Source organism: Typopeltis vanoorti, chromosome 8 (assembly GCF_054136105.1).
Source record: "Typopeltis vanoorti isolate ZY-2024b chromosome 8, IOZ_Tvanoo_1.0, whole genome shotgun sequence".
In the NCBI taxonomy this organism is placed as follows: Eukaryota; Metazoa; Arthropoda; class Arachnida; order Uropygi; family Thelyphonidae; genus Typopeltis; species Typopeltis vanoorti.
The window spans coordinates 117,340,790-117,366,613 of NC_143556.1; the positions used below are offsets into that span (position 1 = coordinate 117,340,790).

The following is a 25,824-nucleotide window of genomic DNA, read 5'->3' on the forward strand; positions in this document are numbered from 1 at the left end:
GTCACTGTAGCCATTGGAAAGGAAGGTGTTGTGTATGTGTACTCAAATCAGAGTTCAACCAAACTCTGGTTTGCTCTATTGGTTAAAGTTTTAATAATGTCATATTACTGAGAGGGGTGGTGGTGGGAGAGTTTGTGAATGTATCTGCCTGTATGAGTAGGTTTTCTATATACAGAGAAAGAAAGATTACCATTAGGAAGGTGTGTTACTAAGGTGTCTAGGAAGGATAGACTATTGTTATTTTCCTTTTCCATCATAAACTGGATTCTTGGATGTAGTATTGAGGTGACTGAGGAAGGAATCTAATGTGTCTGGGCCATGAGGCCAAATAGAGAACACATCATTTACATATCTTAGCCAGATAGAAGGTTTTAGAGGGGAAGAGTCTATGGCTCATTTTTCAAAATTTTACATGTAAAAATTGGCAAGAGGGGGAACCCATGGCATTTCCCCCAATCTGTTTGTAGATTTTGTTCTTCCAAGAAAAATAACCAGAGTGATGGCAAAGGAAAAAAGCTCTAAGATATCAGAAGGAAAAATGTTTTTTTAAGAGTGCTAAAGTGTCAATTAGGGGAATATTGGTAAACAATGTCAAAGCTGACCAGTATGTGTGTATTATTTGAAGTAAGATTTTCAATTAAGTTTTTAAAGTGTGTAGAGTTTTTTACATAAGATGTATTAAGACAAGTGAGGGGAGGGGGGTCAAAGAGTTAGCTAGCTGCTTTGACAATTTGTAGCAAGGTGCATTGGGGGCATCTACTATAGGTCTTAGGGGGAGAATTAGGTTTGTGGATTTTAGGTAAACCGTATATACGGGAGGGGGGGACGAGAACCGAATGGTTTGAGTTTTTTGTAATGTCAGGAGGACACTTTTTTAAGTAAGTTTTTTAACTTGAGTTTTTGTGGGATCGTGTTAAAGTGGTATGTAGGTAGCGCGATCACGAAGAATAATATCCATTTTCCGATTATATTCTGAGGCGTTAAGAATGACTGTGGCATTACCCTTATCAGCTCTGGTGATGACAATACTTTTTTCTTTCCATAATTTTCTGAGGACAGAGAGTTGTCTGGAAGATAAATTAATTTTTGGAGGTGACAACCGGGAGAGAATGTTAGCAACATCAAGTCCGATGTTATTGGCTGTTTCTGGAGCTAAGTGACAGATTCCACGTTCCATGTTGTACATAATATCCAATATTGGAACTTCTTTAGGTGGGACGGCAAAATTGTGTCTTAGGTTTAGGGCACTAACGGCATCTTCGCTGAGTCTTTTAGACGATAGGTTGACTACTGTATGGAGCGATGGAACTTGAGGTATCGGTTTAGATTTACAAAAGTTATTAAACTTTTTGATATGCTTATTTTTTATTTTTTGGAATTCTTTCTGAGAGGAAGCTTCTGAGATGCCAAAGAGAATGGACCAAAGTTCAGGATGCAGAATAGTGGAGAGCTCTGATTGTAACGAGCCAGTGGTGGCGTTTGTGGTAGTGAGGCTGGCACGAGTTGCGGTAATCTGCTCTCGTAATTGCCAGACTAGCATGTTTGTATATCCGGAGGGCTTTATTTGATTTAAATTTCGTTTAAATTTTTATTCCTAACTGTGTTAGACTTAACACAGTTAGGAATAACTCGAGTCCTGACATCTTTTTAAAAAGGCCAGCCGATTTAATTGCCTCGATAAATATAGTTTCGACTTACCATATTGTTTTGCTTTGCGTGCTATTTCTTCACCATGAATGATCAGAATCCGTGTGTTGAGGCTTAAGAAATTAGAATGTTTTAATCCTTTCTGAGTGCTGATAATATTCCATTAAACCTCCAACATGAATTCTTCACAGCACTTATGCCTCAACACATGGAAACTACTTAGTCAATTGCCTCTGGACTTTTCCATGACCTTGCAGTCAATGCTTTATGCTACAGAACCATAGAATCCTTACTTCTATATGTCAATGTCTTCTGTATCATTGCCAAAATCTGTTGTGCTATCCTCACAATTTTAGCAATGTGTAACTTTGTCCTTATCCCTTCATCTCTAAGATATCCCTATCAGTTGTATACTTTCATCCCATCTTTGCTTCCTGAATTTTAAAACCTTACCCTTTGCAACATTGAACTGATAACTCCACTCACTTGCTCATTCATATAGTATCAAGCCACAACATCTGCTTTACTCCTCATACTCATATAATAGCACTTCATGGTATGAACAACACCAAGAGAGGAAAAAATACATTTATTTAAACTACTAATAAGTAAGCTCAGGAAAGTGTGTAGATAGGGATATGCAATCCAGTGCTCTAATCTGTTATCTAACCCCATTTTCCAGTTTAATTACCAAATTGTCATGAAGCACCAAAGGCCTTTGCAAAATCTAAGTATACCACTGTTATGCATTTCCCTTGTCCATTGCACTTGTGATCTTATTATAATAAGCAAGTAGATTACTAAAACATGGTCTTCCTTTAGAAAATGCATGCTGTCCATCAAAGAGAATGCCACTGTTGTCAACCAAATTCTGGATCTTGGTCCTCACTAACCTCTCCAATACTTTAACTGCAGATACACGGATTGGCCTGTAATTTGAAGGTTGAATTTTGTCACCTTCCCTATGAAGTGGAACAGTGTCCTTCCACTCCTTTAGAACTTGGCCCTGTGTAAGACATTAAACAAATACATCAATCCAGATTTCAACTCCCTGACACATTCCCTCAAAATATGTAGCAATATATTAAGTCTCATAGCCTTATTAAAAACAAATTTAGTTGATTCATTCTCTTCCCTCCTTTCCCACTGCACTCGTGATGTCACATTCACAAAGATGTAATGTCTTTATGACTTGTTCATTTAATATCTCAACTATATCATCCACAGTAGTTATCCCTCTACCCTTTTCATTGACCAATATAATTTTTTCATAAGCAGTCTTCTATCAAAAAAACTCCGTGGGATTTTTTTTTCCCTCCTGTTAGCTCGGTTCTGCTACTTTTGCTACATACTATACTTTTGCAGTGAGCAGCATTTAGCTAATGAGTCACCTTTCCTGTTCTTTGTACTCATACAATTAATTATTACCACTCATCTTATGCCACCTCCATAATGCCTGATTCGTCCAGATTGCATGCTGAACCTCTTCATTCATCCAATTCAGTCCTACCTTATTTAACATTCTGATCTTTGAAATACATTTAGAAAGTGCTTATTTAACAATGTCGTTGACAAATTTTCATATCAAGTAGATTGTATTTCTATTTATATTTATATCAGTTTTTGATTTATTGTTATTATTTTGGTAACCTCCATGGAGTCAACAGACTCATCCTGGAAGAGGGTCTTCCAGGATGAGCAACATCTCTATCATAATGAACCTTTGAAGTTATTTACTACCTGCATTCACAATGCACTTTGGCAATGCATTCCACTCACTAACAACTCTCCATGCAAAAAAAAATCTACTCCTCACACCCTTCTCACCACATCTTTATAAAACTTCCAGGGATGTCCTCTTGTTCTTCCCATCTTAACATCCACTCTTTTTATAATTCCCTCTGTATTAATCTGATAAAATCCCTTAATTAACTTGAAGTAATCTACATTCCCTCAAACACTCTTCATAACAACACTCCAGAGTTCTGCTTTGGTCATTCGTCTTTGTGCCCTCTGTAGTGTTTCCACATCACAATGAAAACCAGGTGACCAAATCTGAACACAATAGTTCATATGTGATCTTATATAGAGACACCATTACCTCCTTTTCCCTACATGTCAATGTACTTTTTATCATAGCAGCAATATGATGTGCAGTCTTTGTAACACTTGCGATGTGTCATCACAACTTCAATCCACTGTCTTCCATCACTCCAAGATTCTAAATCTCATCCACTTCCTGAAGTATGGCTCCACCAATACAGTACAGTACGTAGCCTTATATCTCTCTATCCCAAAGTGTAACACCTTGCATTTATTAAAATTAAAACTGCAACCCCACTCATTTGTTCAAGCTGTTTAAATCTTCCTGTACTACTCTTGACATTTCCACCTAACTTTACACCATCAGCAAACATTTCAAGTACCCAGTCAATTCACATTTATTTATATAACAGTCTTCTTGGAAAATCTGTAAACAGTATTACATTTGTTAAACTGATGCATTTTTTTTGCAGTTGTAACATACTGATACCAGAACAGCTAATTAAGATATAAAACAGAAAAAATGTAATGCCATGAAAATTTATGCCACTGAGATGGGTGTCCATGCTACAAGATATTGATATGCTCTCCCAATTGCATTTACCAAAATCATTGAACTCTGGATAATTAAATACTCATGAAGTCTCGTCTCATTTCATCTTTCTCCTTAATATGTTAGGCTCAGTTGCCTATCACATCCAACATAACTTGACATCATAGAAACCCTAATGATTGCAGCAAAAGGGCAGTTAATCTTATTTATGTGGTCTGCTCATTAGTAGTGTGGGAATTTTCATCCATTTTACATTTTTAAAAATTATGGAGACAACTACCGTGTTATGGAGTAAAACTTTAGTTTAATATAAACCAAAATCAACACTCGATGTTTCGACCTTCATGTCAAGGTCATCATCTGGAGCATACACAATATATACAGAGAAACAAGCTGCACTACAATAATCTACATGGTTTGCTAAAGTTACTGACCAACCGTTACTACAATTATTGGCCTGACCTCTGGTGGGGAAAAAAAACTTTACTACATCAAAGCTAGAGTCCTATTATTATTATCTATTAGGTTACAAAACGAAGAGTTGGGCTGGAGAGCAACTTGTTTATATACAGGGTGTTCGGGATAAATTTGACATATTTATAATTAATTATATTTTTCCGTAAGTTACATGTATTAACACACACTTCTCTTCATTTAAAAGTTTGGACCCTTCTTCATTCATATACAAGATATCAGAAAGGATGGATAGCTGGAACCCACCTGAATCATGGAAGAGAATAACTTGTATCATGATGATTCGTGCCCGCCATCAAAATAAGGATATTACGACTGCTGCCCAATGCTCCCTGAATACAGTAAAAACAATCAAGCATGAACTAGAGACTTGCAATGGTGACTACGAGGATGTAGCAAGAAGAAAGATCCCTAGCAGACGATCTGATTGCGTTCGTACAGCAGAATTCCTCGCAAATCTGCAGGAACAGGTGTTGAAGAACCCTGGCATTGGAATTCGGGCCTTGTTCGTGGAGTTGCTAACTGTAGTCAAGCCCTGGATAACAAGGGTAGCCAATGGTAGGCCGTATGTATGGCAGCAGGATTCGGCCCCTTGCCACACCTCTGGGAAAAGTCAAAAATGGTTGTCTGAAAATTTCTACGACTTCACCAGTCCAAATGTTTGGCCTCCAAACTCCCCAGACCTTAACCCCATGGATTATTTTGTATGGGGCGCAGTTGAAAAAGACACCAATCGCACTTCCAGTAATACAAAAGCCCAGTTAATGGATAAAATTAAAACAGTTTTTGCGGCCCTTCCCAGGGAGACTGTAGCATCAGCTTGTTCGAGGTTCCGAAGCAGAATTGAAGCTGTGATCGATGCTAATGGTGGTTATTTTGAGTAAATCTTGTTGATAGTATTGTAATTAACTCTGCCTGTAATGTTTTTTTGTCAATTCATTAAATTTAATAGATACAAAGAAGATTTTCTTTTTCCTTACGAAACTGTCAAATTTATCCCGAACACCCTGTATATATATATATTAAAAAAAAAACACTTTTTTTTTTTTACCAGAGGTCAGGCCAATAATTGTAGTAACTTTAGCAAACCATGTAGATTGTAGTACAGCTTGTTTCTCCATATATATTGTGTGTGCTCCAGATGATGACCTTGATATGAAGGTCGAAACATCGAGTGTTGATTTTGGTTTGTATTAAACTAAAGTTTTACTCCATAACACGGTAGTTGTCTCCATAATTTTTCAAAATGCATTACTTTTGGTGAATTTTGACAAGGCATATGTTAAAAATAACTAAGTTCTAATGACTGTCTTTGTGTGATCATGCTTTTATTATTACTATTATTATTTACAAAACTTCTTTGAATCAGTGAAGTCAGTAAACATCTCAAGAGGAACCATTGCAACCTGTGCTTATTTCAGGTTATTTTTAGGGCAAAAGTTCATCAGTAGCAGTAGTGAGAACTGTAATAAGCTTAAATTCTGAAATTCATCTATTATATCTAAACAAAATAAAATTACATATATTATGTTAAAATCAGATATTAGCATTGAACTGCAAGTGTTTTTGATTTTATTTATTTTATTTTTTTTTTTATGCCACAGTTATAGGTTTAAGAAATTTGAAAGAAAACACATTCTTGATTTCTATTTCTTTTGCATAAACAGACAAGAATTTTATAAGTAGCTTTAATTGCATTTAGGATGGAAGCACTGATAGAATTCTGTATTATTGGCTAATAAGTAGTTGTTTTATCAGGGAAGTCAAAAAGATTAATATTTGTAAATAACTTAAAAAACTAATTTGCATAATTTAACTGTAAAATGCAACCAGCATTTTGCTTCATGTAGTGTCTAGACTCAACTCAGCTTTAAAGTGAAGGCAATGATGATACATATATTTATAGTATGTCAGGAGTCTCAAACAATTCAGCCAACCGTCATGATTATTTTTACTGAAAATATGCTTTAATACATATTTTGCCATTGCAGTTTTCATACCAAATTTCAGTTTTTCCTATCAGTGAAAATATCTGGCTATATTCATCTCAAATATATCAGATATAAATATTAAATTATATCAAATAAAATATTTAATAAGTCCTGCTTAATTTGCTTCATCAGCGATATATGATATGGTGGAAATTATGAATGAACTGAGTAGTAATTTTAAGTTGACATTTATTCATCTAAATAATTAAAACAGAAAATAATTTTTCCAAAACAGTTGTACACACAGAAGAAAAGTATATGAAATTCTAAAAGTTACCAGCTTGTCTAAACAAGAAACATCCCATTCTTCCTGTTGGGCTTCCGTTTAATGGATGGATTTTACACATGTTGCCTTTTGCCTTATTATTTTGAGTGTGTTCTTTGCAATAAAACAGATAGGACAATTGCAAATGCCTTGCAATTGTCCTATCTGTTTCATGTAAACAATAAAACCATGTAGAGAACATTCTAAAACTAACACTGTGCAACATATAAAGCAATGTAAATATCATATAAAAATGTGGCAGTTTTCAATTGAAGGTGAATAAGCCTATTTCATACAGTGGTAGCAGTGTTTTTGCTGTTCACAATTTGACCAGGAGGTGAGGAATTCATTGCAAACAATGTCCAGGATATCAAAAAAGAAAAAGCGATCAATGTTAACTTCACATTACTAAGATGATGAACCTGATGGTTTTTTTTTTTTTTTTTTTTAGGTTGAAACAAAATTTGATGCAATTCTTTGCTCCTTAAAATCTGCCATTAAAATCAGTTTTAGAAGAAAATCACTCAACTGCTAAAACTCGACATTACAAAAATGCACATAACTCAACAATGCAATCTCTCAGCTTGCCAACTGTTGGCATATTGATTGATAAAGGGTATTGCTCTCCCCTTATAGTGGTTGGAAGGTCATACTACAATTGGTTCCCATGCACTGTCCAAATTCCTGAACATTTTGGCAGCACCTTGTATATGCTGAATGTGAGCTTCTCCACTGTAAGTCTCAAATCACTAGTGTCATCAGTTTATTTCTAGTTCAATCCCATCAAAGTAATACATAATTTGTGATCTCCTCACTCTTAACTGTATCACTTTACACTATACAACATAGATTCAAGCAAGTTTATTACTAATCTGAATAACAACATTTCAATCTGAAGCTTTGATCATTTTCAGCATAAATCAAATTCAAAAAAGTAAAATGAGCATGAATTCCAGCGATGATTATGGTGCATAGGAATTTAAAGTTCAAGGGTCATGTAGCAAAAATTGCAAATACAACCTAGAAGATAATTGAAATGTTGAAACGAACATTGACACGTAAAGATGTGGAAGTCAATTTGCCTATTTACAAGGCCTTGATACGACCATACCTGAACCTCTGTGCCTATTTGTTCTCCTGGGTTTGGAGGGAATAAAGAAGTTATGGAAAGGGTGCAAAGAAGAATTACAAAGATGATATTGGGATTATGGTACATTGAGAGTGTGTGTCGTGTAGACACTGGTAGACAGGAGAAAGGATGATATGACAGAGGTGTATGAACTGTTGAGAAGGTGTTTTGCAGTGTGTGTAATAAAGGTGGGGAGAAGACAAGAAAGCATTCAAGGAAATTAGTTTGTGTGCTGTTAAGAAAGGGGTTGGAGCTAGATTTTTCCCTCATAGAACCTCTAGAACATATATATATATATATATACACACATGCACATATATCAAAGGTGGGAAGAAGACAAGAAAGCATTCAAGGAAGTTAGTTTGTGTGCTGTTAAGAAAGGGGTGGGAGCTAGATTTTTTCCCTCATAGAACCATGAGTGAGTGGAACAGTTTGCCTGATGAAGTTAGTGCATCCAGTGTTGAATGAGTTTAAGAGAAGGTATAACAGCAGGTGTGGGTGACATACAAAATGCAAGCACATTTCTAAAGCTTTACAAATCAGGGTGACTATCTGTCAATACTTGCCAACCAAGTTCTGTATTCTATCCTAACTATTCTCTCCACTACCCTTGACAACTTCATTTATATAGATTGATCTGAAACTTTTGTCTCAGCACTACTTGTACAGTGGCACTATTTTACCTGCTTTTGACTCCTTTGGGACCCACCCTATTATATGACTCATTACACAAGGCTCAAGAATACAATCGTCTTCTCTGTACATTACTTAAAAATACATGGCACAATATCATCCAACCCAAAACATTAACATGCTATTCAGCATGATGTTCACCTCCATTTCATTCACTTCTAGCCCCTTTTGTGATTTCCTCCTTTGGGAAGCATTACTCTCACCAGTCTGAAATACACTGATGAAGTGTTTATAGTGAAAGGTATTTATTATTTCCTTTCTGTCTTCTCTCATATTGCATTTTTTCTTTCCTTGCAATACTTGTCACTTTTACAGCCTGCATCTTCTACTCCTTGTGAACCTAATCATATTCCAGTCATATAACAGGTGCTTTGCTATCTCGTGCCTGTTCCTTAACTGCTTTGTGAACACCACTTAGAGAAAAACAGTGTTGACAAAGGTGATGTGTTTATGTAACTTGAAGGTGACTACAGAATTTTCCATTATCAACCACCTTATTGTTCCATTTACAGTTGATCTGCTGAAACTTTCTACTTGTTTGGTCACGACCTAAGTCATGATTACTCTCACCAGCCTGTAGTGATGTTCATGCTTCATTCAGAGCTACATCCTCTCACTTAAGCTATCACCAAAATCCAACACTCTAACCTTGTGTTACTTCCTAAGGGTTATCTCATTAAAAACTCCTGAAATTTGCCATCTCTTCCATATGCACTCTCCATGTTCCATCTCACATTTATACAATTAAAAGTTCCAGTTAAGAATAGCCTCTTTTTTACTTGCCAAAGCAATTTGTCTAAATCTATTTCCTACATTCTCATACTGTAACATATTATCAGATAGTTTGTTTTTCTTGATTTCTCACCAGATCGAGGGAGGGCTTACTCTACAACTCTCTGTCTCCACCACTCAATCCACCAACTACACCAACGCCATCTACCGCCGATCATCACCACTAGTATTTTCGCAAACAATCACAAATATCCATGCACACAGCGGGATTCGAACCTGCTGCCTTTTGGCTGGAGAGTGGATATGCTAACCACTCGGCCAACCAGGCCTGCTAATATATATGTGTGTGTATATATATATATATATATATATATCTTCTTAATAAGCAACAATGTATTACATTTTCACTTGTTCAGTGATTAAGCTAATAGTGATGAAATTATAATTTTATTCAGGTGTATAATATGACTATATTTTAATTTAATTAAATTAATTTAGAAATTTTAGAATTAACTTTTAAAATGTGAACACTTACTTTGAATATTATATAAATTCATGTTTAGTCTGCATATGTTTTAAAGATTCTAATATTGCTACTCTCCAGTAATATATAAAGTAAAAATTTTATAGGAATGGAAATGTGTTTCCTAAAGAAGCAAATAAGTATTTGAATTTAATTTAACAGTATTGACATTTGGGATGGGGGTGATAGACAGGGAGCAGGAAAGATACTTCGCACTTCTTAACAGCATTTTCAGAAATTTGTTTCTTCACTACAGTGAGTATAAATTTGATTTATACTCACTGTAGTTTAAAAGACATTAAATGTAAATTAAATAAATTTACATTTAATGTCTTTCAGATTACTGAAGGCATTAAATGTAAATGCAGTCTTTCATTTTATTTGCATTTTAAACATTGTGGGAATTTATTTTCAATTATACAGCATGCTGTATTTTATTATTAACAGACTTCCCATGTATTGAATAAACTCAGGTGAGGTCTCACTCAGCAATTAGCCTATCTATCATAGTGTGTCTTGAATGCATTACCATTCATCATGCTTTTAATTCAACATAAAATTTTTATGAAACAAAATAGTCATGCTAATGTGATACGATACTTCTTTGGAATTAAACTATTAATAATGGTTTAATTCCATTATTAATGGAATGAAAACAGTAAGAATGAACTAAGTGATAGTTTAATGACTAATTGAATCAAAGAGATGACCTAAATTCAATAAGCATTTTACATACATACACGAACTTTAAATAATATATTTAACTAATATTTTCATATTCATAGATTACTGTAAGCTAAGAAGATGTTATTCATGCAATTTTTTTTCTTTCAGAAATGTGTTAAGTTCATTATTCTGAATATATTATTCTGAAATTTCAGGCTGCTTTTTTTTTTATTAAAATTGGTTCAGTAGGAATAGATAGAACATAATAGAGCTGGCAGTGAAAGTTGAGTAAAAGGATAATGATAATAATTTATTCCTTACTTCTTAATTTTTATTATTTGCATGCAGAATAGTGCAAATGTGAAATGCATTGTAAAAAAAATGTGTATTCACAAGGATTAAATTTTAGAAAAATGTGACAAGCATATTGATTACTAAAATATGCATCCTGCTATGATGTATAGTTAATAGTACTGCTGACAAGTTGCTGAGTGGTCAAATTGCACCACTACCACAAGATTGTAGTACTTTAGTGTTTTCACCTTCTGTAGATGGACAATTTATTGCAGCTTTGTATTTAATTTCATTTAGTTAAATAACATCCCACTAAACTGGTGTTTTTCAAGAGATGTAAATGTGTTACATTAACATTAGTGTTGCACCCAAATTTCTTAAGAATTAAATTAACTTCCTGGAATATATATATATTTGCCATTCACATTGTTATGAAGTTTTTTGCTGGAGATGACTTGCAATATATATTTGGTGTGGCAGGGTAACTAATGAACAGACTTGTTACATGCTTGACTATGTGAATTTAATATGGTTACAGGATTAGAATTAAATGCCAAGTAAAGTTTTGTATAATGGAAAATGATATTTTGTTCCACCATTGTTATCATTCAGTGAAATTATATACATTTTTGTTGCATTCTATAAAATATTCAGCACTTATTATTTTAAAATTTATTATTGCAATATTCTTGGTCATTTTATATGTATATATGTATATTGTAGACTTAATTACATTGTTTATTTACTGTTTCTTCTTGTCTCTGTTTCCCTTCATTTTTATTATGACTTCGGGATATAATTAAAATACACTAAAATATGACAAGTTAGCATGGGGATGTGTGATGCATGGCATTTATTAAACACCCATTGCCCTCCCCCCTTTAAGTAATGTACTATCTTCCATCAAATTAATTATTATGATTCAGGACCTCCATGTAGTCACAAGACTCATTGTGAGAGACGCACCCAAGAAAACACAGTCTATCATAGCACTCCTTGAACTCATTCACCACTCTTTCAGGCAGTGCATTACATGTTCAACCACTCTCCATGCAAAGAAACCGCTCCTCGCCTTCCTGTTCAGTTCTAGTTTTACAACCTGTGTAACCATAATATACCTGGTTTGTAACAGAAATGATATAGTGAAAAAGCTACAAGTTTATCATAGCTGCTCAGCAGTCATTGTTTTGCACAATTCTGCAACATTATTTTAAACAGAAGTAATTCAAATATGAATGAATACAATAAATACACTTTTGGGCTGGGGGAGCCAACTACATAAATTTAAGATTTTTAATTAAGAACATTATCTGGAAATATTCTTGAGTTTAAACTTTGATAAAAAGGGGTTTAAAATATGATTTACTAAATAAAATATTATTATTATTATCCCAAGACCCCATGGAGTCAAAGACTTATCTTGGAGGTTCTTTTATCATACACACAGCTCATCATACCGTCCCTTAAACACACTCAAATTCTCTGCAGACACCACACTCTCAGGCAAGACATTCCAGTCATTCACAACTCTGCATGCAAAAAACCTGCTTCTCACTCCCCTGCTCACATCCTCCTTGGACAGTTTCTAGGGATGACCTCTGGTTCTCCCACTGTTTTCTGTAGAACCTTTCCAACATTGATCCTATGACAACCCCTTACCAACTTGTAGGTCTCTATCATATCTCCCCTCTTCCTCCTATCCACTAGACTGTAAATTACATCTTCTCATTCTTTCCTCATATTCGACATTCCAGAGATCAGAAAATACCTTAGTCAGTCGCATCTGTACCCTTTCCAACATCTCTTTGTCCTTTTGAAAATCAGGTGACCAAATCTGTGCACAGTAGTCCATGTATGGCCTAATCAAAGCCTTATACAATGGAACAAGAATTTCCCTACTTCTACCAGTTAATGTCCTCCACATCATCCCCGGAAGTCTTTGTCTTGTCTTCACAATTTTGCCAATGTGCCCCCTAAATTTCAGATCCTTATCCACTATCACCCCAAGATCTCTTATTTCCTCCACCTCCGACAATATATCCCCACCAAGCATAAATTCTACATCCCATCTTTGTTTCCCAAATTTTAAAACCTTACATTTTGCAACATTGAACTTGCATCTCCAGTCACTCAGTTTCTTCAAGTCTTCTTGTAAGGCCAGTCTCCAATCCAATGCACTAATCTAATATCCAACCCCATTCGTTCTAGTTTGACTATCAACTTATCATGCAGTAATCTATCAAAAGCCTTTGCAAAATCTAGGTATATTACTATGTATCCCTCTCCTCTGTCCAAGGAAGCCGTCACCTTATTGTAGTAAGTAAGTAGATTATTAAAACATGACCTCCCTTTAGCAAATCCATGCTGTCCATCAAAGATAATACCATTGTTGTCAACCCAATTCTGGATCCTAGTTCTCACATGCTTCTCCAACAACTTAACCACAACACCTGACACACTGATAGGCCTATAATTTGATGCTTGAGTTCTATCACCTCCCTTATGGAGCAGCACAATCTTGTTCTCCTTCCATTAGGAACTTGACCCAGTGCAAGACGCATATTAAAAAAAATATGTCAAGGCAGGTGTCAACTCCCTGGCACATTCCTTCAGAATACGTGATGATATATTATCAAGTCCCACAGCCTTATTAACATGAAGTTTGCTCAACTCTCCATACACCTCTTGCTCACTTACAGTCAGTCAATCCTCCCCATCATCAACTGCTCTCAATCTTTTCATGAAGTCGCATTCACAAGAATGAAAGACCTTTATAAACTGCTCACTAAGTATCTCCACTGTATCTTCCGCAACAGCTGTCCTTATACCATTTTCTCCAATCTATGTCATCCTTCCAAAATCGTTTTTTTTTTTTGTTTGTTTGTTTGTTTTTTTTGCTGGCTACATATCGAAAGAACTTTCTAGGATTCTTTTTGGCTTCATTAGCTAACTGCTGCTTATACCTCACTTTTGCTATCCTTAGCAGCCAAGTCACCCACCTTGCGTGGTCTTTGTAATTCTCATGGATTACAAAGACCCTCATGATTATTACCACTTTTCTTATGCGGCCTTCATAATGCCCTTTTTCTCTGTATCACATGCTTAATCTCTTCATGCATCCATTTCACACCTACCTTATTTATCCTTCTGACCCTTGGAATACATTTAGACATTGCTTCTACTAGATAGTTCATGAATATCCCCCAAGCTGCATTGATCTCTCTTCTAGCTAACCCCTCATTCCATGTTACACACGCAAGTTGTCCCCTGAGCTCTTCATAATCCCCCCCCCCTTGTAGTTCCACATATACCCTTTTCTCACAGAGGCCCTCACACTACTGGCAACGCAGGTGATCATTTCATGTTCACTCCTACCAATTGGAGGGTGATTGGACACCTCATAAGTACATCCTCTGATGAGATGATCAAATCCAACATCCTCAATCCTCATGTGCCCTCTGTTCATACTGTTTGAGGTAGTGGTCCCTCAAGAAACTCATTTTCTTTACTTTCAGTTGCTATCTCATCTTCCCAATATATATTGCCATAATTAAAATCACCCTTTTATTATTTGCTTGACTAATTTGATTATACATTTTATAGTCACTACCATCCACATTACCAGGTCTATAACAACATCCAACCAAGTATTTCATTCTATTCACCTCTATCTCACACCATACTGCCTCAAAGTCACTGCCACTATTTCCCCTCCTTCATCTCTACTTTGTATGGACATAACTCTTTCTCTATCATCAATAGCACCCTCCTCCCTTTTTACCCTTTCTATCCTCACGAAACACATCATACTCTTCCATCTCTAAATATCACTTGTTTATATATTTAATACTTGTCATTAATTTTTTAGTGTTTAACATAAAACTTTAGGATTTTTTCAGTTCATAACTAAGTACAGTGGGTTTGTTTCACTATAACAAGTTATAGTGATCTTTCAATTATCCAACTTTCAAATAACCAAACTCTCAGTTAACCATCTCTCAAATGGGTTTGTATTGTTTGTCAACCTCTGGTGTAACTGTACCTTCAGTTACTCATATATCCTCAGTTATTTATCTGATCAGCAAATTGAATTTCCAGCATGATTGAGGGATTATGTGTTCAGAGAATTCATTTAATTTACAAAAAAGAAAAAAAAAAGAAGAGGAAGAACCCTGCTTGACATCAAGCATTTCATGATATTTGTTAGAAAGAAATTTCTCTTTGTCAGTAAAAATATGTTCAGCTCTTTTAATATTTGCAAGCTAAGGATAATTTTTCCAGAAATGAAAATGTTATGATAACTTCTAGTTTCTGCCCTTTCATACATGTTTGGCATCTAGGTAGTGTTTCGTTATAATATGCAGCAAATGAATCACAGTCATCATTATGGAATTCATCATTGAACACAGAAGTTTCTTGAATGCAACACTCCTATTTTAGTAAATGACATGTACAAATTTGGAGAAAATATGGCAGTTGCTATTAACATTTTCAAAGAGATATGAGTACAGTTGGAAATGAGATTAGTGCATTGGATCAGAGACTGTCTATCTGATAAGTATCAGCAAGTTGTGTATGTGGGGAGCAATATCCCAGAAGAGGAACATCTTTCTCTATCATCACTAGTGGTGTATCTCAGGTCTGTTTTAGGGCCATTACTGTTTAACTTGTATGTTAATGATATTGGCAAAGATTTGGATGGAGATATTCAGTTGTTTGCAGATGATGCAAAGTTGGGAAGAACTATGAAGAGTAGAGAAGATATTGTGGCCTTGAATTCAAGAAGACTTGAATAAATTGAGTGAATGGGCACTGGAATGGGGATTCGAGTTCAATGTTGCAAAATGTAAAATTTTAAAATTTGGGAAACAAAGATGGGATGTAGAATTTATGCTTGGTGGGGATATATTGGAGGTGTAGGAAATAAGAGATCTTGGGGTGGTAGGATAAGGATGTGAAATTTAGGGGACACATTGCAAAAATTTTGAGGACAATGCAAAGACTTCTGGGAATGATGCAAACAACACTGACTTGTAGAAGTAGGGAGATTCTTGTTCCATTGTATAAGGCTTTGATTAGGCCATACATGGACTACTGTGCACAGATTTGGTCACCTGGTTTTCCAAAGGACAAACAGCTGTTGGAAAAGGTCCAGAGGCAACTGACTAAGGTAGTTTCTGACCTCTGGAATGTCGAATATGAGCAAAAGGTTGAGAAGATGCAATTTACAGAGTCTAGTGGATAGGAGGAAGAGGGGAGATATGATAGACCTACAAGTTAGTAAGGGGTTGTTATAGGATCAATGTAGGAAAAGTTCTACAGAAAACAGTGGGAGATCATGGGAGAACCAGAGGTCATCCCTGGAAGCTGTATAAGGAGGGTGTGAGAAGCAGGTTTTTTGCATGCAGAGTTGTGAATGATTGGAATCTTGCCTGAGAGTGTGGTGTCTGCAGAGGATTTGAATGTGTTTAAAGCATAGTATGATGAGCTGTTGTATGATAAAAGGACCTCCTAGATGAGTCTTTGACTCCATGTGGTCTTGGGTAATAATAATCACTTAGATGGCCAGTTTCCTTGATTACTCATCAAATAAAATGAAAATACCTGTTTTCCTTCTGTATATCAATGCTCAGGGTTTCGATTAGATCAGAAGGAACTACATGATATGACGTTCATGTAGTTCCTGATTAACAACTTCTGTATTCCTGCAGTTATTGCATATTTTAGGCATTCTGGTAGTTATGTTTTTTCCAGTCTGAGTACTAGCTCTTTTCTTTCATTGATTATAGATCTTACTTGTAGTTCTGCTAATGAAAACATACAGTATAGTTGTATATCAATTTTCATTTTGTTAACCGTCATATTACAGCAAATTCTTTTCATATATTAATGTCTTTGACAGTACTGGATTTCTAAACAAGAACTTATCTGCTTGGAAAATATTAACTTTATCCAAAAATTATGATTATTACACAGCCATCTCTGTGGTGTTCTTGATTCATCATGGGAGATCTACACTTACCAGTATTGACACAATGAATATCATATCTCTCCTTAAAGTCATGTATCATGGGTACTCATGACTGCTTTGGCAGCCTGTTTAGCTCATTTACTACTCTCCATGCAAAAAACTAACTTTTACACCTTTGCTAACCTTACTGTTGCATAACTTATAAGGGGACCAAAGGGTCAGTTGTTAAACAGCAGGCCCTTTGTTCTGTCACATCTACTCGCGTATTGGAAAATTTCTTTACCATCTATTCAATAAGACCTTCAGTCTCTTCTCGTAAGAAGCATTCCACAAAACCAGTAACCATTTTGGTCACTTACTCTAAATTCTCATATTAGAGGTTTAATGGAGTGAAACAGCACTAAGAAAGGATTAAAAATGTTATTTAATTCTTCCTATATTTCATCTCATTCACTGATGCATTGTCGGGGATTAAAATATGAGATTTGTAACACACACAGATACTCCAATTCTGTTTCATGAAATTTCTATTGGATATTAATATCTAAAGAATTAACATTTCTAATAGTGTTCGTTTTTCTCAAACCAGCAGCATTATATGCAATATGAGCTGGGCATTCTGAATATAACTATTAAAAACTTCTACTATAATCTGTTCTTCCCATACATTTCAAATCCCATCAGTGAAAAAAACAAGATTAAATAACTACATCAAGTTCTGGGAAAATCTTTACTGTTAATGAAATATGACAATCAACTCTCTGTAGCACACTCATAAGAGACTGTAGGAATATTCCAACAAATTATCCAATGTTATAATGGATAATTTGCTATAGTAAACTTCTTTTGCAAAACACTGAACTTTGGTCAGGAAGATTGCTATGTTTTTCAGTATAGTGATAGCTGACAGCCTCCTTTTTTCTTACGATGCAAAGTGTTGTAAATAATTTTCATTGAAAATGTGTTATTTTATTTTATCTTTGGGGGCGTGGGGAGAACAGTGCAGACCTGAATATGATATTGGTTATTACACCACTGTGCATTCTGCAGTGACTTGTTAATGTAGATGCTTTTTAATTTGTCCTATATAAGTGACCAATATGTATATATATATATATATATATATATATATACAGTATACATTGCTTGGCAAGAAGTTAATATGCGCCATAGTGTGAGAAACAAACAGTCATATCGCCCAGCTTAATAAGATATAGGACCTCACTTTGCTGCAATAACTGCAGTAATCATATGGGGCATATTTTCCACAAGCACACAATAACGATCAGTGGGAATTTTGAGCTATTCTTTAGTAGGCATGTAACGAGGTCCTGAACTGTTGTGGGGCTGACGTCCCTTGACCTCACCCTGATTCACCAGTTCATCCCACAGAAGCTTGATAAGCTTGAGATACATTGTCTCGCTGAAAGAGACAGCGGGCAGTTCTGTAGAAATGTTACAAAGTAGGAAGCATTTCATCATCATCATCCGTTCAGGGATTTAGGCCCAATGGTCTGTTTTGCTCTCATTCTATCTTTTCCTTGGTCATTCCTGACTTCTATATCCTCCAACTGGGAGTAAGAAAAGATTCAGCTTGGTTGGTTACTGGTAATCCGCAGCAGATTCATGGTGGGACAGCCACCTTAGGGCCTCCAAACTTTCTCTAAGTCTCCCTTCTCTTGTTTGCACCTGACCAAACTTCCCACTGATATCATTGCCCAATCTTCCACTTCGTTGCTTAGGTTCCAGGGTTCACTATGTGGAGGTGAGAGTGGATTAGGGAGGAGAGGCTAGGTGATCCTACTTGAGAAGATATTTTGCACATCCATCCCCCTTTGAACTCCAGGAAGCATTACATTGTCAAGAATGTTCAGATTCCTCTCAACGTTCATTGTTTGCGGCACCACAAACAGGGTCTGAGGCCAAACCAGGAAGAACAGGACTGTACCATCATACCACCACCTCCAAATTTCATAGTTATGGTTATGCACTCTGGTAAGAAACATTCACTGGGCATCTGCTACACCCACATCTATCCATCTGCTCGGGAAAGGGTGTAGCATGATTCATTGCTCCATAATATAGCTTTCCAAGCTTCCACATCCCACTGTACATGGTCTTTGCACTACTGAAGATGATGCTGAATGTTGATTTGGGTAATGTGTGGCTTGCATCATTGCAGTCCTACCATGGAAATCAATGTTGTGAGCCTTGGATCTATTTTTGTGCAGATTCATGTTCCAGTCAGTGCCGAAACTCTGCATTCAATGTGTCAACCGAGGTATGGCAGTTTTTAAATATCATACTTTGTAGCATCCTATGGTCACATTCGTTGAGTATGGTGAGTCATCCACCACTGCAGGTAGAACTTACAGTTGACTCCATGTACTTCCATCTCAGTATGGTTGATCACTGATTGTTGCCATGGGATGGCCAAATTTGTCAACAGTTTCTTGAATAGATAGGTCTGCAACATGGAATCCTATCACAATGCCTCTTAAACTCTGTCAGTTCTGTTACGTTGCCACTTCGCAGAATATTTGTTCTGAGCCTTGTATATGGCCTGTTAGCGTGCTTTCCTGTGACCTGGGATCTAAAGCTTTCTCGGATCACGGACTCTAACAAACTTCTTTGTTCTGCACCAGTTAGAGTCACCCCTTGAATGTCACGGGGCCCTTCCTGAATTCCTGAACATTTATCTTACTTGATCCAAGTCAGGTAAAACGGTGTACGGATTTAGGGATTTTGCAGTCATGCCCTCTCTTAGCCTTACTAAATTTATTTAGATACTCTTCCCCTTTTGTCACAGTTCATGCGTTGGTGAGTGGCAGTGTCGTTCTCAAACACAATTCAGTGACCAGGATTTAACAAGAAACACAAAGTTTAATTTTAACAAGATTAGGACACATAGAACATAAATCATTCAATCAATTAATTGTTATTACTTTAAATGCTCTGTGGTAATACATGACAATTTCAAACAGGACAAGATTGCTATTTTCTAAGAAGGTTATAAATATAAGCATAATACTATTAATTATCTGAACATGGATCTCTGGAGAGATCGCTAAAGTGACACATATATGCACGATGTGAAGATCACGTGACATGGGTCTTCGGACTACCAGTCCAAGGTCTCTATAAGTTCCGATACCGACAAATAGTCTGAGCTTCCTTTGCTAACGAAAGGTCCTAGCTGCTTCCCCCTTCAACATTTAACATATTTTAGATACAGCAAAGTTTTATATTACCATTTTGATGCAGCATATAGTCGCACTTCGTCACCATGTGCGAGTCTCGTGCAAACCCTGGTTGGACTTTACTCACTTTGTGGAGCACTCTCCCTTTTGGATCAATGCACACTGGAACTTTGCTGTCGGTGGGAATTTTTCGGCATGCATCTCCAGGACTTATGAACCCTTCTAGAAGGACATCGCGGTTGAGGTTCCACTTGGTCCCGAGCTTCTTCGTTGGTCTGCACTTAGAGGTTTTCGTCAGACTTCATCTGACCGTCCGCATTGGCACCCCTTTGTTCTACGACTGACGCCTCCTGTCCTCCATGCTTTGATCACATCTCCCCTTTTTTTTTCTCCTTCCTCCTTCACGTTCCCTCTACTCGTTCCTTTTTTTTTTTTCCCGACCATCAACTCCTATTGTGCTGCAGCTTTCAGTCATGGTTGTTTTGATGACGTTGCACTTGAACGCGTGAGAGAGCTCCTCCCAGAGAATTGTCCACGTCTGTCTCTTTTTGCAAACCTTGCTTGTAAGGATTACTAATGAGTTTGCCAAGGTCATGATCTCAGGGCCATTAGTCACCACTGAAGTATGCACTGTTTCACACAGCCTATTCTTGGGTTGGTCGGCAAATATGTTGCCTCACTACAAATTCATATATCCCTTTTCCTTGACATATCACATACAACATAACCTATAATGTTTTTCCCTCTTTGGGTAAACAGATATGCACTCATTTAATATTTACATGATACCCTTTACCCCCCCCCCCTTCTTTTTATTTATAGTACAATTTGCACCAGCACTACAGGTATCTTTTGATTTAGACTCAGTTCTTGTTGGATCCTGAATGAAAGTCTGTCTAATAACGACAGGCCTCATTCATGATTTAACAGTTCCCTTCTCAGTCATTTCACACAGACAGTTGCACTGATTTGGGAGCATCATATTTCTTTTTATCCAATTTATACTAGCTACAAACACATGACTCATTATATAGCATGATGCACCTTGCCTGTGGATATACGCTGACCTCTTTCCAAGCAGTGTGTATATATTATATATATAAAAAACATGTCACTCAAACTTGTGAAAGGTTAGGTACTTATAATACATTAGTATTGGTACAGTGAGTGGGGCAAGGCTAAAATAGAAGATTACAGATCCTCTAGAGCAGCGTTCTTCAACCTTTTTTTACACCTGTGGACCGGGTAAAATAGGAGAAATATTTCATGGACCAGCTGACGTCTAAGACAGAAACAAAAACCAATGTAGATAGTATTTTATTTGTTAAATCCAATGTTATAAAATTACAATTTTTAGCTAGTGCAGCATCTGCTGCTGCTTATAGTTTAGAAAATTTGATATACGTGGCTGGAGTGTTGTTTCTGAGAGATGAAGAAAATTTTGGTGGGCCGCCAGGAAATTTCCACAGACCGCAGGTTAAAGAACAAGGCTCTAGAGACCAAACAAAAAAAAAATTTCAAGAGCCTTTGGTAAGCAGGATTCTGGTCTTGCTGGCAACAAAAATCACTTGACACCTAAGTGTATTCACAAACATCTCATGCATAGCATTTTTTTAAATTATCGATTTAATTAAAATTATAAAGTATGCAGGAACTTAAACGTAATATTGCACCTTAAGCAAAAAAAAAAAGTATGCTTTGATACTGTAGGCTTTCCCATTGCTGAGTTAGTAATCTTATGAACAACACACATGCATATTGTGTGTATTGTTCATAAGATTAAACAATACACACATACCTGTAATGCTGAATCTCAATTCATTGGACTACATACAATCTATGAACATAGTACACAATACATACTGACACTGCCCTTATATATCAATTTATAAACCAGTAACTGAATTCTCAAAAGCAGTGTTCATCAGTTCATTAATCACCAACACAACAAAAGAATTGTACTAAGCGAACTGCTCTGTTCGCTACAAACTTGTTAGCTTAACTAGGTCTACCTACTCACTGATGAGACCTCAATACCCAGACCGGTTGAAACCGGTCTGGGTATTGAGAATAATGTAGAACAGTAATACAGCTCCTAGGAGCTAAGTTCACATTATGGGTAAATATCAAGAATAGTGATCGGAGCTTGCTCCACCTTTGACATGAGTTGCCTCTGCTTGCACTACCTTAAGGGTCAGTTGCTGCAGTATCCAGGTATTTGCTTACGCTTGGAATCGCCGAACTTTATATTTATATAGTTTCTACTATATTCGGCATGAAACTCTTTGAGTTTCTTATTCGGCTAAGAAACGATATGGGATGTAATATCCCTTAACTTAAACAAGTACTAATAAACTTTTTTTAATCCTGTTGACTGTTAATTTTATATCATCAGTTATTATTATAACTGAAAAAATATAAAAAGAACTATAAGAAAAAAAAAATTTTTTTTTAATTCTTGGCAGCAAATCCAATTTTGGCAGACATAAGGATTTTTGCATGGACAACAAAGAAATTTTATTAACAAAAAACTGTACTGTCATAAAAATTCAGAAAAGATTTGCATTTTGAAAAATGATGCACTGTCCAAGTTAATTTGTGAAAAGTGAAAATTTAGTTTGCCCCTGTATTGTGGAACCCTGCCTTCCCTGATAAACTATTTTTCTTCTAAAGCAATGAATATTAATTTGGCTATATTTATTTTTAGCATGCTAGGATTTCAGTCCCTCTTTAAAAATGGCAAAATATTTAATGAATCAAGTAATTCAGAGATTGTGTAACTCTTCCAAAATAAATGATATATAAAAATCATCAAATTATTAAAACTGTACAGTAATTTACCTATATTTTTATATCACAAAGGCAAAAAAAAAAAAAAAAAAAAAAAAAAAACTACCATATCAATTATTCATCAACAGCTCTGCCCTAATCTCATATTTTTCTCCCTATAGAGAGGCACATTCATGAGTTTGGGTAGAATCTCCACCAGGTCTCACAGATCTGTGTGTTTTCAAGCATTCCAGATGGGCCAGACTTTTATCCACACCATGCAGAAATTTATGGTGCTTCCCTGCCCAGGTGCATAAGGTACAAGTTTCATGTAGACAGGACATTTCATGTTTTGCACAGACATTACTATTGAAGTTAAGAATGATAACACTCATTTCTGTGCTTAAAATTTCTGTCTGTAATTTGTGATCATAAGGCACATTAGAAAAATTATGTTGCTGATAACAAATTTTCCATCTTCTAGATTGCAGGGGATGGACTGATTGATATAAAGGTTTTAATTTGTCACAGTGGAGAAATGCTCCTATATGAGTGATCAACCAAGAAAATATATATTAAGATAACAGTTTGCTGTGTATAAAATTTATTGTATTGCAAGTTGATGCATGTGTATCACTGCTCTTAAAAAAAAGTATTGAATTCAATGCAAATGGAGTGAAAAGGGAAGGCTTTTTTAAACCTATGCCATACATTCATTTCCCCTGCCCCCCCCCTGAAATGCTTAACTTTGTTTTAGTTCGTGTATTTATTTGCACTTTTATACACACACACACACATACATACTAAATACATTCATTCCTATTTATTATTTGGTTTATATTATTGATTTTACAGTTTGTGTCAATATCCAGTTACATTATATACAAAACAGACCATTGTATTTCACTGAAAGCTGGCTTGAGACTTACATTTTTTTTCTTGTTTTTATATTTGAATTTTGTAATTTTTATTGATTACAGTTATGTTACTGTAAAAATGTATATATGATGACCATGTAGCAAAATTGTTGTACGTGTTTATGTTTTAATCATTGTAAAAAGATGCTCTAGTATAATGTGCATTTTGTATTGTGTATATTGTTAGGAATGTGATTTTAGATAAGTGAGTTTTGTTATATTACTGGTAGAACTGATTTCTATGTAGTACAACTTTAGCAGTGCTGTTAATGTATAGCATTTTTGTCAATTAAATTATTTTAACCAAATTATGTAATTATCATTGTTGCAGGGGTTTTTTTGTTTTTTTTTTTTCAAACAAAAATTTCAAATTTAAACAAATAAAATATCATAGTAATACCAAATGTATGTCACCTCTCATTTTAGCAGACAACTCTATAACAAACTTGTCACTGTAACAAACTACTGAAAAGTCCAAACTGATGACCCATAAGTACAATGCTATGCTAATAGTGAATTTCTGTTAGATATATTCTATTATTAAATATATTTCTATAGATAATATGCTGCATACTCATTTCCATGCTTGGAATTTTTCTTTGGACGCTTAAAAGCAAATTTTTATACACATGGATTTTATAAATTATTAAAGGTGCTAACATGAAAGGAAAACACAAACAATTTAAGCAAAAAACTTGCATTTCATTATTAGGTATGTAATTATTACTCCTAAGTAATAGTTCTTCTTCAGCCTCTTTCCATCCACTGCTGAATATAGACTTCCCCATAAATTTCCAGTTGTCCCTATTCTTAGCTAATGTTCACTGTCTTATGCCAAACCTTCCTTTCATCTCGTTCTTTGGAAACCTTTCCTTCTCTTGGTATCTCAGTGCTTAATTTTGTCCAGTTTTCATCTGCTAATATGGTCAGCTCATTTTCATTTACTTGCTTTGTACTTCTAATATTCTCTACTCTGGTTATCTCTCTATTTCTAATTCTGTTTCATATTATTCTAATTCATTCAGTTATAATTCTGTCTCTTTTTTTTATTTTGGAGCATTCTTCTCTCCAATGTTTTAGACTATTTTTCAGTTTTGTTCTGTTTTTCAGTCATTATGTCTCGCTTCCATTGTAAACACCAGAATCGTGTTTGTATATTTTAAATAGCCTTTTTTTAAAAAAGAAAAAAAAAAAATCATACAAGTAAATGTAACAAACTAATGCGACTCTTTAATTTATTTCTGTATCTTGTTTTTCCTTAAAGTTAATTGTCCAATGTAATAGTCATCCACAGCTCCTATAGTATTGTCTACTCATTTTAATTCAGTTTGATCTGAAATTGTCTTAAATTTTGTTTTAGTTATGTTAATCTTTAAACCTTTTTTTTTTTTCTGTTTTCTCTGTTAAGATCATTTAGCATTTTCTGAGTTTTTTCATGATTTTTTGCTAATAGGACACAACACCATCATCCACAAAACACAGATAATTTAAGTTAATTCTATATTAAACCCATGCTTTTCCTATAATCATTCCTAAAGACTTTTTCTGTGACAGAAAACAATTCAGGTAATACTGGATATCCTTGCCTTATCCCTTATTGCTGAATTTGTTTTCCTGAATCTCCAACTTTATATTGCCTATTGAGTTCCAATATATAGTTTCTAATAATGCAATTTTTATGTAAATCTAATAATGTAAAAATGATTTTCTAAAATTATGTAAACATTAAATACAGGAAGATTGATATTCACTTGCTTTTTCTATTACTTGGTAATGGTGTGGATGTTTTACATGTCATTTCTACCCATGAAATTGATAACGTATAGTATGTTAGTGCCATGGGTGGATTGAGAGCTGAGTAATCAGGAAACCAGATGTGGAACTTTCACAAGCCTTATCAGTATACTTAACTTATATACAGGCAACTTGATGTAATTACTCAAAGGAAACAAAGGAA

General features: G+C 35.3%; 1 protein-coding gene across 4 annotated transcripts in view; it reads left to right on the top strand.

The window, feature by feature from the left end:
• The window catches only part of LOC150104303 (uncharacterized), a 397,984-nt gene extending 372,914 nt beyond the window's left edge, over positions 1 to 25,070 (top strand). For 3 of the 4 annotated variants that reach the window (XM_090396285.1, XM_090396287.1, XM_090396288.1), the window contains one exon: positions 23,133 to 23,243. In XM_090396285.1, coding sequence (XP_090252411.1) covers position 23,133 — 1 coding nt within the window. In that variant the 3' untranslated portion in view covers positions 23,134 to 23,243. Of the gene's footprint in view, positions 1 to 23,132 lie in introns of all 4 variants that reach the window. The other variant, XM_090396286.1, reaches the window with a different exon arrangement.
• Positions 25,071 to 25,824: the final 754 nt, after the last annotated feature.